This window comes from Oncorhynchus kisutch, linkage group LG7 (assembly GCF_002021735.2).
Source record: "Oncorhynchus kisutch isolate 150728-3 linkage group LG7, Okis_V2, whole genome shotgun sequence".
NCBI classification, from domain to species: Eukaryota; Metazoa; Chordata; class Actinopteri; order Salmoniformes; family Salmonidae; genus Oncorhynchus; species Oncorhynchus kisutch.
The window spans coordinates 2,687,527-2,703,302 of NC_034180.2; the positions used below are offsets into that span (position 1 = coordinate 2,687,527).

Below are 15,776 nucleotides of genomic sequence, written 5' to 3' on the forward strand. Positions count from 1 at the left end.
AGTGTTGCTGACGGAGTCCCCAGTACCATGTATCAACAGAGACTGTTCTCTCAGACAGTGTTGCTGACGGAGTCCCAGTACCATGTATCAACAGAGACTGTTCTCTCAGACAGTGTTGCTGACAGTCCCAGTACCATGTATCAACAGAGACTGTTCTCTCAGACAGTGTTGCTGACAGTCCCAGTACCATGTATCAACAGAGACTGTTCTCTCAGACAGCGTGCTGACAGTCCCAGTACATGTATCAACAGAGGCTGTTCTCTCAGACAGTGTTGCTGACAGTCCCAGTACCATGTATCAACAGAGACTGTTCTCTCAGACAGTGTTGCTGACGGAGTCCCAGTACCATGTATCAACAGAGACTGTTCTCTCAGACAGTGTTGCTGACAGTCCCAGTACCATGTATCAACAGAGACTGTTCTCTCAGACAGTGTTGCTGACGGAGTCCCAGTACCATGTATCAACAGAGACTGTTCTCTCAGACAGTGTTGCTGACAGTCCCAGTACCATGTATCAACAGAGACTGTTCTCTCAGACAGTGTTGCTTACAGTCCCAGTACCATGTATCAACAGAGACTGTTCTCTCAGACAGTGTTGCTGACGGAGTCCCAGTACCATGTATCAACAGAGACTGTTCTCTCAGACAGTGTTGCTGACAGTCCCAGTACCATGTATCAACAGAGGACTGTTCTCTCAGACAGTGTTGCTGACAGTCCCAGTACCATGTATCAACAGAGACTGTTCTCTCAGACAGTGTTGCTGACAGTCCCAGTACCATGTATCAACAGAGGACTGTTCTCTCAGACAGTGTTGCTTACAGTCCCAGTACCATGTATCAACAGAGAGACTGTTCTCTCAGACAGTGTTGCTTACAGTCCCAGTACCATGTATCAACAGAGAGACTGTTCTCTCAGACAGTGTTGCTGACGGAGTCCCAGTACCATGTATCAACAGAGACTGTTCTCTCAGGACAGTGTTGCTGACAGTCCCAGTACCATGTATCAACAGAGAGACTGTTCTCTCAGACAGTGTTGCTGACAGTCCCAGTACCATGTATCAACGAGAGACTGTTCTCATAGACAGTGTTGCTGACAGTCCCAGTACCAGTGTATCAACAGAGACTGTTCTCTCAGACAGTGTTGCTGACAGTCCCAGTACCATGTATCACAGAGACTGTTCTCTCAGACAGTGTTGCTGACAGTCCCAGTACCATGTATCAACAGAGACTGTTCTCTCAGACAGCGTTGCTGACAGTCCCAGTACCATGTATCAACAGAGGACTGTTCTCTCAGACAGTGTTGCTGACAGTCCCAGTACCATGTATCAACAGAGACTGTTCTCTCAGACAGTGTTGCTGACAGTCCCAGTACCATGTATCAACAGAGACTGTTCTCTCAGACAGTGTTGCTGACAGTCCCAGTACCATGTATCAACAGAGACTGTTCTCTCAGACAGTGTTGCTGACAGTCCCAGTACCATGTATCAACAGTTCCAGACTGTTCTCTCAGACAGTGTTGCTGACAGTCCAGTACATGTATCAACAGAGAGACTGTTCTCTAGACAGTGTTGCTGACAGTCCCAGTACCATGTATCAGACAGAGACTGTTCTCTCAGACAGTGTTGCTGACGGAGTCCCAGTACCATGTATCAACAGAGACTGTTCTCTCAGACAGTGTTGCTGACAGCTCCCAGTACCATGTATCAACAGAGACTGTTCTCTCAGACAGGTGCTGACGGAGTCCCAGTACCATGTATCAACAGAGGACTGTTCTCTCAGACAGTGTTGCTGACAGTCCCATACATGTATCAACAGAGACTGTTCTCTCAACAGTGTTGCTTACGGAGTCCCAGTACCATGTATCAACAGAGACTGTTCTCTCAGACAGTGTTGCTGGACGGAGTCCCAGTACCATGTATCAACAGAGACTGTTCTCTCAGACAGTGTTGCTGACAGTCCCAGTACCATGTATCAACAGAGGACTGTTCTCTCAGACAGTGTTGCGACTAGTCCCAGTACCATGTATCAACAGAGGACTGTTCTCTCAGACAGTGTTTGCTGACAGTCCCAGTACCATGTATCAACAGAGACTGTTCTCTAGACATTGTTGCTGACGGGTCCCAGTACCATGTATCAACAGAGACTGTTCTCTCAGACAGTGTTGCTGACAGTCCCAGTACCATGTATCAACAGAGAACTGTTCTCTCAGACAGTGTTGCTGACGAGTCCCAGTACCATGTATCAACAGAGACTGTTCTCTCAGACAGTGTTGCTGACAGTCCTCAGTACCATGTATCAACAGAGGACTGTTCTCTCAGACAGTGTTGCTGACAGTCCCAGTACCATGTATCAACAGAGACTGTTCTCTCAGACAGTGTTGCTGACAGTCCCAGTACCATGTATCAACAGAGAGACTGTTCTCTCAGACAGTGTTGCTGACGGAGTCCCAGTACCATGTATCAACAGAGACTGTTCTCTCAGACAGTGTTGCTGACAGTCCCAAGTACCATGTATCAACAGAGACTGTTCTCTCAGACAGTGTTGCTGACAGTCCCAGTACCATGTATCAACAGAGACTGTTCTCTCAGACAGTGTTGCTGACAGTCCCAGTACCATGTATAGATGTGCAACAGAGACTGTTGCTGACAGTCCCAGTACCATGTATCAACAGAGACTGTTCTCTCAGACAGGTTGCTGACAGTCCCAGTACCATGTATCAACAGAGACTGTTCTCTCAGACAGTGTTGCTGACAGTCCCAGTACCATGTATCAACAGAGACTGTTCTCTCAGACAGTGTTGCTGACAGTCCCAGTACCATGTATCAACAGAGACTGTTCTCTCAGACAGTGTTGCTGACAGTCCCAGTACCATGTATCAACAGAGACTGTTCTCTCAGACAGTGTTGCTGACAGTCCCAGTACCATGTATCAACAGAGACTGTTCTCTCAGACAGTGTTGCTGACAGTCCCAGTACCATGTATCAACAGAGACTGTTCTCTCAGACAGTGTTGCTGGAGGAGCCCAGTACCATGTATCAACAGAGACTGTTCTCTCAGACATTGTTTGCTGGACGGAGCCCCAGTACCATGTTCAACAAGAGACTGTTCTCTCAGACAGTGTGCTGACAGTCCCGTACCAGTGTATCAACCAGAGGATCTGTTCTCTCAGACCATCGTTGCCTACAGTCCCAGTACCATGTATCAACAGAGAGACTGTTCTCTCAGACAGTGTTGCTTACAGTCCCAGTACCATGTATCAACAGAGACTGTTCTCTCAACAGTGTTGCTGACAGTCCCAGTACCATGTATCAACAGGAGACTGTTCTCTCAGACAGTGTTGCTGACAGTCCCAGTACCATGTATCAACAGAGAGCTGTTCTCTCAGACAGTGTTGCTGACAAGTCCCAGTACCATGTATCAACAGAGACTGTTCTCTCAGACAGTGTTGCTGACAGTCCCAGTACCATGTATAACAGGAGACTGTTCTCTCAGACAGTGTTGCTGACAGTCCCAGTACCATGTATCAACAGAGACTGTTCTCTCAGACAGTGTTGCTGACGGGCCCCAGTACCATGTATCAACAGAGACTGTTCTCTCAGACAGTGTTGCTGACAGTCCCAGTACCATGTATCAACAGAGACTGTTCTCTCAGACAGTGTTGCTGACGGAAGTCCAGTAACATGTATCAACAGAGGACTGTTCTCTCAGACAGTGTTGCTGACAGTCCCAGTACCATGTATCAACAGAGACTGTTCTCTAGACAGTGTTGCTGGACAGTCCCAGTACCATGTATCAACAGAGACTGTTCTCTCAGACAGTGTTGCTGACAGTCCCCAGTACCATGTATCAACAGAGACGGTTCTCATCAGACAGTGTTGCTGACAGTCCCAGTACATGTATCAACAAGAGACTGTTCTCATCAGACAGTGTTGCTGACGGAGTCCCAGTACCATGTATCAACAGAGACTGTTCTCTCAGACAGTGTTGCTGAACAGTCCCAGTACCATGTATCAACAGAGACTGTTCTCTCAGACAGTGTTGCTGACAGTCCCAGTACCATGTATCAACAGAGAGACTGTTCTCTCAGACAGTGTTGCTGACAGTCCCAGTACCATGTATCAACAGAGACTGTTCTCTCAGACAGTGTTGCTGACGGAGTCCCAGTACCATGTATCAACAGAGACTGTTCTCTCAGACAGTGTTGCTGACGAGTCCCCAGTACCATGTATCAACAGAGACTGTTTCTCTCAGACAGTGTTGCTGACATCCCAGTACCATGTATCAACAGAGGACTGTTCTCTCAGACAGTGTTGCTGACAGTCCCAGTACATGTATCAACAGAGACTGTTCTCTCAGACAGTGTTGCTGACGGAGTCCCAGTACCATGTATCAACAGAGACTGTTCTCTCAGACAGTGTTGCTGACAGTCCAGTACCATGTATCAACAGAGACTGTTCTCTCAGACATGTTGCTGACAGTCCCAGTACCATGTATCAACAGAGACTGTTCTCTCAGACAGTGTTGCTGACAGTCCCAGTACATGTATCAACAGAGACTGTTCTCTCAGACAGTGTTGCTGACGAGTCCCAGTACCATGTATCAACAGAGGACTGTTCTCTCAGACAGTGTTGCTGACAGTCCCAGTACCATGTATCAACAGAGACGTTCTCTCAGACAGCGTTGCTTACAGTCCCAGTACCATGTATCAACAGAGACTGTTCTCTCAGACAGCGTTGCTTACAGTCCCAGTACCATGTATCAACAGAGAGACTGTTCTCTCAGGACAGTGTTGCTGACAGTCCAGTACATTGTATCAACAGAGACTGTTTCTCATAGACAGTGGTTGCTGACGGAGTCCCAGTATCATGTATCAACAGAGACTGTTCTCTCAGACATTGTTGCTGACGAGTCCCAGTACCATGTATCAACAGAGACTGTTCTCTCAGACAGTGTTGCTGACGGAGTCCAGTACCATGTATCAACAGAGACTGTTTCTCTCAGACAGTGTTGCTGACAGTCCCAGTACCATGTATCAACAGAGAGACTGTTCTCTCAGACAGCGTTGCTTACGTCCAGTACCATGTATCAACAGAGAGACTGTTCTCTCAGACAGTGATGCTGACGGAGTCCCAGTACCATGTATCAACAGAGACTGTTCTCTCAGACAGTGTTGCTGACAGTCCCAGTACCATGTATCAACAGAGACTGTTCTCTCAGACAGGTTGCTGACAGTCCCAGTACCATGTATCAACAGAGACTGTTCTCTCAGACAGTGTTGCTGACAGTCCCAGTACATGTATCAACAGAGACTGTTCTCTCAGACAGTGTTGCTGACAGTCCCAGTACCATGTATCAACAGAGACTGTTCTCTCAGACAGTGTTGCTGACAGTCCCAGTACCATGTATCAACAGGAGACTGTTCTCTCAGACAGTGTTGCTGACAGTCCCAGTACCATGTATCAACAGAGACTGTTCTCTCAGACAGTGTTGCTGACAGTCCAGTACCATGTATCAACAGAGACTGTTCTCTCAGACAGTGTTGCTGACGAGTCCCAGTACCATGTATCAACAGAGGACTGTTCTCTCAGACAGTGTTGCTTACAGTCCCAGTACCATGTATCAACAGAGACTGTTCTCTCAGACAGTGTTGCTGACAGTCCCAGTACCATGTATCAACAGAGAGACTGTTCTCTCAGACAGTGTTGCTGACGGAGTCCCAGTACCATGTATCAACAGAGACTGTTCTCTCAGACAGTGTTGCTGACAGTCCCAGTACCATGTATCACAGGAGACTGTTCTCTCAGACAGTGTGCTTACAGTCCCAGTACCATGTATCAACAGAGAGACTGTTCTCTCAGACAGTGTTGCTGACGGAGTCCCATACCATGTATCACAGAGACTGTTCTCTCAGACAGTGTTGCTGACAGTCCCAGTACCATGTATCAACAGAGAGACTGTTCTCTCAGACAGTGTTGCTGACGGAGCACCAGTACATGTATCAACAGAGACTGTTCTCTCAGACCAGTGTTGCTGACAGTCCCAGTACCATGTATCAACAGAGAGACTGTTCTCTCAGACAGTGTTGCTGACGGAGTCCCAGTACCATTATCAACAGAGGACTGTTTCTCTCAGACAGTGTTGCTGACGGAGCCCCAGTACCATGTATCAACAGAGAGACTGTTCTCTCAGACAGTGTTGCTGACAGTCCCAGTACCATGTATCAACAGAGACTGTTCTCTCAGACAGTGTTGCTGACAGTCCCATACCATGTATCAACAGAGACTCTCAGACAGTGTTGCTGACAGTCCCAGTACCATGTATCAACAGAGACTGTTCTCTCAGACAGTGTTGCTGACAGTCCCAGTACCATGTATCAACAGAGACTGTTCTCTCAGACAGTGTTGCTGACAGTCCCAGTACCATGTATCAACAGAGACTGTTCTCTCAGACAGTGTTGCTGACAGTCCCAGTACCATGTATCAACAGAGACTGTTCTCTCAGACAGTGTTGCTGACAGTCCCAGTACCATGTATCAACAGAGACTGTTCTCTCAGACAGTGTTGCTGACAGTCCCAGTACCATGTATCAACAGAGACTGTTCTCTCAGACAGTGTTGCTGACGAGTCCCAGTACCATGTATCAACAGAGACTGTTCTCTCAGACAGTGTTGCTGACAGTCCCAGTACCATGTATCAACAGAGACTGTTCTCTCAGACAGTGTTGCTGACGAGTCCCAGTACCATGTATCAACAGAGACTGTTCTCTCAGACAGTGTTGCTGACAGGTCCCAGTACCAGTGTATCAACAGAGACTGTTCTCTCAGACAGTGTTGCTGACAGTCCCAGTACCATGTATCAACAGAGACTGTTCTCTCAGACATTGTGCTGAACAGTCCCAGTACCATGTATCAACAGAGGACTGTTCTCTCAGACAGTGTTGCTGACAGTCCCAGTACCATGTATCAACAGAGACTGTTCTCTCACAGTGTTGCTGACAGTCCCAGTACCATGTATCAACAGAGAGACTGTTCTCTCAGACAGTGTTGCTGACAGTAGCCCCAGTACCATGTATCAACAGAGACTGTTCTCTCTCAGACAGTGTTGCTGACAGTCCCAGTACCATGTATCAACAGAGACTGTTCTCTCAGACAGTGTTGCTGACAGTCCCAGTTACCATGTATCAACAGAGACTGTTCTCTCAGACAGTGTTGCTGACGGAGTCCCAGTACCATGTATCAACAGAGACTGTTCTCTCAGACAGTGTTGCTGACAGCTCCAGTACCATGTATCAACAGAGACTGTTCTCTCAGACAGTGTGCTGACGGAGTCCCAGTACCATGTATCAACAGAGACTGTTCTCTCAGACAGTGTTGCTGACGAGTCCCAGTACCATGTATCAACAGAGGACTGTTCTCTCAGACAGTGTTGCTGACAGTCCCAGTACCATGTATCAACAGAGACTGTTCTCTCAGACAGTGTTGCTGACAGTCCCAGTACCATGTATCAACAGAGACTGTTCTCTCAGACAGTGTTGCTGACGAGTCCCAGTACCATGTATCAACAGAGACTGTTCTCTCAGACAGTGTTGCTGACAGTCCCAGTACCATGTATCAACAGAGACTGTTCTCTCAGACAGTGTTGCTGACAGTCCCAGTACCATGTATCAACAGAGACTGTTCTCTCAGACAGTGTTGCTGACAGTCCCAGTACCATGTATCAACAGAGACTGTTCTCTCAGACAGTGTTGCTGACAGTCCCAGTACCATGTATCAACAGAGACTGTTCTCTCAGACAGTGTTGCTGACAGTCCAGTACCATGTATCAACAGAGACTGTTCTCTCAGACAGTGTTGCTGACAGTCCCAGTACCATGTATCAACAGAGACTGTTCTCTCAGACAGTGGTTGCTGACAGTCCCAGTACCATGTATCAACAGAGACTGTTCTCTCAGTGTTGCTTACAGTCCCAGTACCATGTATCAACAGAGAGACTGTTCTCTCAGACAGTGTTGCTGACAGTCCCAGTACCATGTATCAACAGAGACTGTTCTCTCAGACATTGTTGCTGACGGAGTCCCAGTACCATGTATCAACAGAGACTGTTCTCTCAGACAGTGTTGCTAACAGTCCCAGTACCATGTATCAACAGAGACTGTTCTCTCAGTGTTGCTGACAGTCCCAGTACCATGTATCAACAGAGACTGTTCTCTCAGACAGTGTTGCTGACAGTCCCAGTACCATGTATCAACAGAGACTGTTCTCTCAGACAGTGTTGCTGACAGCTCCAGTACCATGTATCAACAGAGACTGTTCTCTCAGACAGTGTTGCTGACGGAGTCCCAGTACCATGTATCAACAGAGACTGTTCTCTCAGACAGTGTTGCTGACCAGTCCCAGTACCATGTATCAACAGAGAGACTGTTCTCTCAGACAGTGTTGCTTACAGTCCCAGTACCATGTATCAACAGAGAGACTGTTCTCTCAGACAGTGTTGCTGACGGAGTCCCAGTACCATGTATCAACAGAGACTGTTCTCTCAGACAGTGTTGCTGACAGTCCCAGTACCATGTATCAACAGAGAGACTGTTCTCTCAGACAGTGTTGCTGACGGAGCCCCAGTACCATGTATCAACAGAGACTGTTCTCTCAGACAGTGTTGCTGACGGAGCCCCAGTACCATGTATCAACAGAGAGACTGTTCTCTCAGACAGTGTTGCTGACAGTCCCAGTACCATGTATCAACAGAGAGACTGTTCTCTCAGACAGCGGTGCTGACAGTCCCAGTACCATGTATCAACAGAGGATGTTCTCTCAGACAGTGTTGCTGACAGTCCCAGTACATTGTATCAACAGAGACTGTTCTCATAGACAGTGTTGCTGACGGAGTCCCAGTATCATGTATCAACAGAGACTGTTCTCTCAGACATTGTTGCTGACGGAGTCCCAGTACCATGTATCAACAGAGACTGTTCTCTCAGACAGTGTTGCTGACAGTCCCAGTACCATGTATCAACAGAGACTGTTCTCTCAGACAGCGTTGCTTACAGTCCCGGTACCATGTATCAACAGAGAGACTGTTCTCTCAGACAGTGTTGCTTACAGTCCCAGTACCATGTATCAACAGAGAGACTGTTCTCTCAGACAGTGTTGCTGACAGTCCCAGTACATTGTATCAACAGAGACTGTTCTCATAGACAGCGTTGCTGACGGAGTCCCAGTATCATGTATCAACAGAGACTGTTCTCTCAGACATTGTTGCTGACAGTCCCAGTACCATGTATCAACAGAGACTGTTCTCTCAGACATTGTTGCTGACGGAGTCCCAGTACCATGTATCAACAGAGACTGTTCTCTCAGACAGTGTTGCTGACAGTCCCAGTACCATGTATCAACAGAGACTGTTCTCTCAGACAGCGTTGCTTACAGTCCCAGTACCATGTATCAACAGAGAGACTGTTCTCTCAGACAGCGGTGCTGACAGTCCCAGTACCATGTATCAACAGAGGATGTTCTCTCAGACAGTGTTGCTGACAGTCCCAGTACATTGTATCAACAGAGACTGTTCTCATAGACAGTGTTGCTGACGGAGTCCCAGTATCATGTATCAACAGAGACTGTTCTCTCAGACATTGTTGCTGACGGAGTCCCAGTACCATGTATCAACAGAGACTGTTCTCTCAGACAGTGTTGCTGACAGTCCCAGTACCATGTATCAACAGAGACTGTTCTCTCAGACAGCGTTGCTTACAGTCCCAGTACCATGTATCAACAGAGAGACTGTTCTCTCAGACAGTGTTGCTTACAGTCCCAGTACCATGTATCAACAGAGAGACTGTTCTCTCAGACAGTGTTGCTGACAGTCCCAGTACATTGTATCAACAGAGACTGTTCTCATAGACAGCGTTGCTGACGGAGTCCCAGTATCATGTATCAACAGAGACTGTTCTCTCAGACATTGTTGCTGACAGTCCCAGTACCATGTATCAACAGAGACTGTTCTCTCAGACAGCGTTGCTTACAGTCCCAGTACCATGTATCAACAGAGAGACTGTTCTCTCAGACAGTGTTGCTGACGGAGTCCCAGTACCATGTATCAACAGAGACTGTTCTCTCAGACAGTGTTGCTGACAGTCCCAGTACCATGTATCAACAGAGAGACTGTTCTCTCAGACAGTGTTGCTGACGGAGTCCCAGTACCGTGTATCAACAGAGACTGTTCTCTCAGACAGTGTTGCTGACAGTCCCAGTACCATGTATCAACAGAGACTGTTCTCTCAGACAGTGTTGCTGACGGAGTCCCAGTACCATGTATCAACAGAGAGACTGTTCTCTCAGACAGTGTTGCTGACGGAGTCCCAGTACCATGTATCAACAGAGACTGTTCTCTCAGACAGTGTTGCTGACAGTCCCAGTACCATGTATCAACAGAGAGACTGTTCTCTCAGACAGCGGTGCTGACAGTCCCAGTACCATGTATCAACAGAGACTGTTCTCTCAGACATTGTTGCTGACGGAGTCCCAGTACCATGTATCAACAGAGACTGTTCTCTCAGACAGTGTTGCTGACAGTCCCAGTACCATGTATCAACAGGATCAAAGTACCATCCCAGTTCCATCCTGGTACTATAATAACAGGATCATCGACCAACACAATGAACTACTACATTTCTGTCTGCCTGCGGGTTAATAATGCAGGGTGGAATACCTAACCACTGTCCACTCACGTGCGTGTGTGTGCTCGTGTGTGTGTTTGCATGCGTTTGTGTGTTTGCATGTGTGTGCAGGAGCACCTGATAGAGAACGAGGTGGCAGTGCTGAGGAGAGTCAAACACCCCAACATTATCCAGCTGATAGACGAGGTGGACACGCCCACTGAACTCTACCTGGTCATGGAGCTGGTCAAGGTAAGTTCAACCACTACTGACCTCTACAGTATCTAGTCAACCACTACTGACCTCTACAGTATCTAGTCAACCACTACTGACCTCTACAGTATCTAGTCAACCACTAATGACCTCTACAGTATCTAGTCAACCACTAATGACCTCTACAGTATCTAGTCAACCACTACTGACCTCTACAATATCTAGTCAACCACTAATGACCTCTACAGTATCTAGTTAACCACTACTGACCTCTACAGTACCTAGTCAACCACTAATGACCTCTACAGTATCTAGTTAACCACTACTGACATCTACAGTACCTAGTCAACCACTAATTACCTCTACAGTATCTAGTCAACCTCTACAGTATCTATTCAACCACTACTGACCTCTACAGTATCTAGTAAACCACTACTGACCTCTACAGTATCTAGTCAACCACTACTGACCTCTACAGTATCTAGTCAACCACTACTGACCACTACAGCAGTATTCTGCACTTCATCAGTGCATGCAACATTAATATTTTAGGTACCTTATCATTTAGGTAAGTTCTTAATTCAACATGAATGTGTCTAATGCGTCCATTTCCTGCAGGGTGGCGACCTATTTGATGCCATCACGTCCTCCACTAAGTACACAGAGAGAGATGCCAGTGTCATGGTGTTTAACCTGGCTGGAGCCCTGAAGTACCTCCACAGCATGAACATAGTACACAGAGACATCAAGCCTGAGAACCTGCTGGTGAGTAGTGAGGGACCACACTGAAGACTGGGGTAGCCAGCTACACTGTACACTGTAAGATCATATGTTGTTGAATTGACATACAGTAGTTATGTCAGAATTGTTGTGACTCAGTTCCACCAGACACACACTACCTTTCAAAAGTTTGGGTTCACGTAGAAATGTTCTTGTTTTTGAAAGAAAAGCAATTTTCTTTGTCCATTAAATAACATCAAATTGATCAGGAATACAGTGTTAATGTTAATGTTGTAAATGACTATTGTAGCTGGAAACGGCAGTTTTTTTATGGAATATCTACATGGGCGTACGGAGGCCCATTATCAGCAACCATCACTCCTGTGTAATCCAATTTTATCATTTTAAAAGGCTATTCATTATAAAACCCTTTTTTAATTATGTTAGCACAGCTGAAAACTGTTATTCTGATTAAAGAAGCAATAAAACTCATCTCCTGTAGACTAGTTGGGTATCTGGAGCATCAGCATTTGTAGGTTCGATTACAGGCTCATTGTGTAGTAACATTGTGTACAAATAACTTTCTTCTGAAACTTGTCAGTGTATTCTTGTTCTGAGAAATGAAGGCTATTCCATGCAAGAAATTGCCAAGAAACTGAAGATCTCGTACAACGCTGTGTACTATGGATATGAGATTTCAGATTTTCATATGGCATGCTAAAGTATTTGCATATGAAATGCACAATGCCTTTTGAATTGAGGTGACATGAGTTGGTAACTATGTTTTGTTTGTCTGCTCCTTAGGTGTGTGAGTACCTTGACGGCACTAAGTCTCTGAAACTGGGGGACTTTGGTCTGGCCACTGTGGTTGAGGGGCCCCTGCACACCGTGTGTGGAACCCCCACCTACGTGGCCCCTGAGATCATTGCTGAGGCTGGGTGAGTTACTGCCAACTGTACCTGTATCCATAGCATCAGACATTCTAGTGACTAGGGCCGCTGAAGGGGAAACCCACACGGATGTTAAACAACACGTCCTTCATATTTCTCTCTCTCTGCTCTCTCTTTTCCTCTGTCTTTCTTGCTCTGCTTTCTCTTTCTGCTCTCTCTCTTCCCCCTCTGCTCTTTCTGTCTGCTCTTTCTCCATCTCTTCTCTCTCTCTCTCTCTCTCTCTCTCCCCCCAGTTATGGTCTGAAGGTGGATATCTGGGCAACTGGGGTCATCACTTACATCCTGCTGTGTGGCTTTCCTCCCTTCCGCAGGTACACTACACAATGTTATGTAACCTCCAGACACCTACAGTACACTACACAATGTTATGTAACCTCCAGAACACCTACAGTACACTACACAATGTTATTTAACCTCCAAACACCTACAGTACACTACACAATGTTATGTAACCTCCAGAACACCTACAGTACACTACACAATGTTATTTAACCTCCAGACACCTATAGTACACTACACAATGTTATGTAACCTCCAGAACACCTACAGTACACCACACAATGTTATGTAACCTCCAGTACACTACACAATGTTATGTAACCTCCAGAACACCTACAGTACACTACACAATGTTATTTAACCTCCAGACACCTACAGTACACTACACAATGTTATGTAACCTCCAGTACACTACACAATGTTATTTAACCTCCAGACACCTACATTACACTACACAATGTTATGTAACCTCCAGAACACCTACAGTACACCACACAATGTTATTTAATCTCCAGACACCTACAGTACACTACACAATGTTATTTAACCTCCAGACACCTACAGTACACTACACAATGTTATGTAACCTCCAGAACACCTACAGTACACCACACAATGTTATTTAACCTCCAGACACCTACAGTACACTACACAATGTTATTTAACCTCCAGACACCTACAGTACACTACACAATGTTATGTAACCTCCAGACACCTACAGTACACTACACAATGTTATGTAACCTCCAGACACCTACAGTACACTACACAATGTTATTTAACCTCCAGACACCTACAGTACACTACACAATGTTATGTAACCTCCAGACACCTACAGTACACTACACAATGTTATGTAACCTCCAGTACACTACACAATGTTATGTAACCTCCAGAACACCTACAGTACACTACACAATGTTATTTAACCTCCAGACACCTCCAGTACACTACACAATGTTATGTAACCTCCAGTACACTACACACTGTTATGTAACCTCCAGAACACCTACAGTACACTACACAATGTTATGTAACCTCCAGAACACCTACAGTACACTACACAATGTTATTTAACCTCCAGACACCTACAGTACACTACACAATGTTATGTAACCTCCAGAACACCTACAGTACACTACACAATGTTATGTAACCTCCAGAACACCTACAGTACACTACACAATGTTATTTAACCTCCAGACACCTACAGTACACTACACAATGTTATGTAACCTCCAGAACACCTACAGTACACTACACAAAGTTATGTAACCTCCAGAACACCTACAGTACACTACACAATGTTATGTAACCCTCAGAACACCTACAGTACACTACACAATGTTATGTAACCTCCAGTACACCTACAGTACACTACACAATGTTATGTAACCTTCAGACACTTACAGTACACTACACAATGTTATGTAACCTCCAGAACACCTACAGTACACTACACAATGTTATGTTACCTCCAGAACACCTACAGTACACTACACAATGTTATGTAACCTCCAGACACTTACAGTACACTACACAATGTTATGTAACCTCCAGAACACCTACAGTACACTACACAATGTTATGTAACCTCCAGACACCTACAGTACACTACACAATGTTATTTAACCTCCAGACACCTACAGTACACTACACAATGTTATGTAACCTCCAGAACACCTACAGTACACCACGCAATGTTATTTAACCTCCAGACACCTACAGTACACTACACAATGTTATTTAACCTCCAGACACCTACAGTACACTACACAATGTTATTTAACCTCCAGACACCTACAGTACACTACACAATGTTATTTAACCTCCAGACACCTACAGTACACTACACAATGTTATGTAACCTCCAGTACACTACACAATGTTATGTAACCTCCAGAACACCTACAGTACACTACACAATGTTATTTAACCTCCAGACACCTACAGTACACTACACAATGTAATGTAACCTCCAGAACACCTACAGTACACTACACAATGTTATGTAACCTCCAGAACACTTACAGTACACTACACAATGTTATGTAACCTCCAGAACACCTACAGTACACTACACAATGTTATTTAACCTCCAGACAACTACAGTACACTACACAATGTTATGTAACCTCCAGAACACCTACAGTACACTATACAATGTTATGTAACCTCCAGTACACCTACAGTACACTACACAATGTTATGCAACCTCCAGACACTTACAGTACACTACACAATGTTATGTAACCTCCAGAACACCTACAGTACACTACACAATGTTATGTAACCTCCAGACACTTACAGTACACTACACAATGTTATGTAACCTCCAGAACACCTACAGTACACTACACAATGTTATGTAACCTCCAGACACTTACAGTACACTACACAATTATGTAACCTCCAGAACACCTACAGTACACTACACAATGTTATGTAACCTCCAGAACACCTACAGTACACTACACAATGTTATTTAACCTCCAGACACCTACAGTACACTACACAATGTTATGTAACCTCCAGTACACTACACAATGTTATGTAACCTCCAGAACACCTACAGTACACTACACAATGTTATTTAACCTCCAGACACCTACAGTACACTACACAATGTTATGTAACCTCCAGTACACTACACAATGTTATGTAACCTCCAGAACACCTACAGTACACTACACAATGTTATGTAACCTCCAGAACACCTACAGTACACTATACAATGTTATGTAACCTCCAGTACACCTACAGTACACTACACAATGTTATGCAACCTCCAGACACTTACAGTACACTACACAATGTTATTTAACCTCCAGACACCTACAGTACACTACACAATGTTATTTAACCTCCAGACACCTACAGTACACTACACAATGTTATTTAACCTCCAGACACCTACAGTACACTACACAATGTTATGTAACCTCCAGTACACTACACAATGTTATG

The 15,776-nt window shown here is 45.4% G+C and overlaps 1 protein-coding gene across 4 annotated transcripts in view; it reads left to right on the forward strand.

The window, feature by feature from the left end:
* The window catches only part of LOC109900487 (serine/threonine-protein kinase DCLK2), a 117,090-nt gene that overhangs the window by 69,402 nt on the left and 31,912 nt on the right, over nt 1-15,776 (forward strand). For all 4 annotated transcript variants that reach the window (XR_004210542.1, XM_031828380.1, XM_031828378.1 and 1 more), the window contains exons 10-13: nt 10,780-10,899; nt 11,479-11,625; nt 12,385-12,518; nt 12,764-12,841. Coding sequence is in view for 3 of the 4 variants with exons in the window: in XM_031828380.1 (XP_031684240.1) it covers nt 10,780-10,899; nt 11,479-11,625; nt 12,385-12,518; nt 12,764-12,841 (479 nt within the window). In the remaining variant the exon portion in view is untranslated. The remainder of the gene's footprint in view (nt 1-10,779; nt 10,900-11,478; nt 11,626-12,384; nt 12,519-12,763; nt 12,842-15,776) is intronic.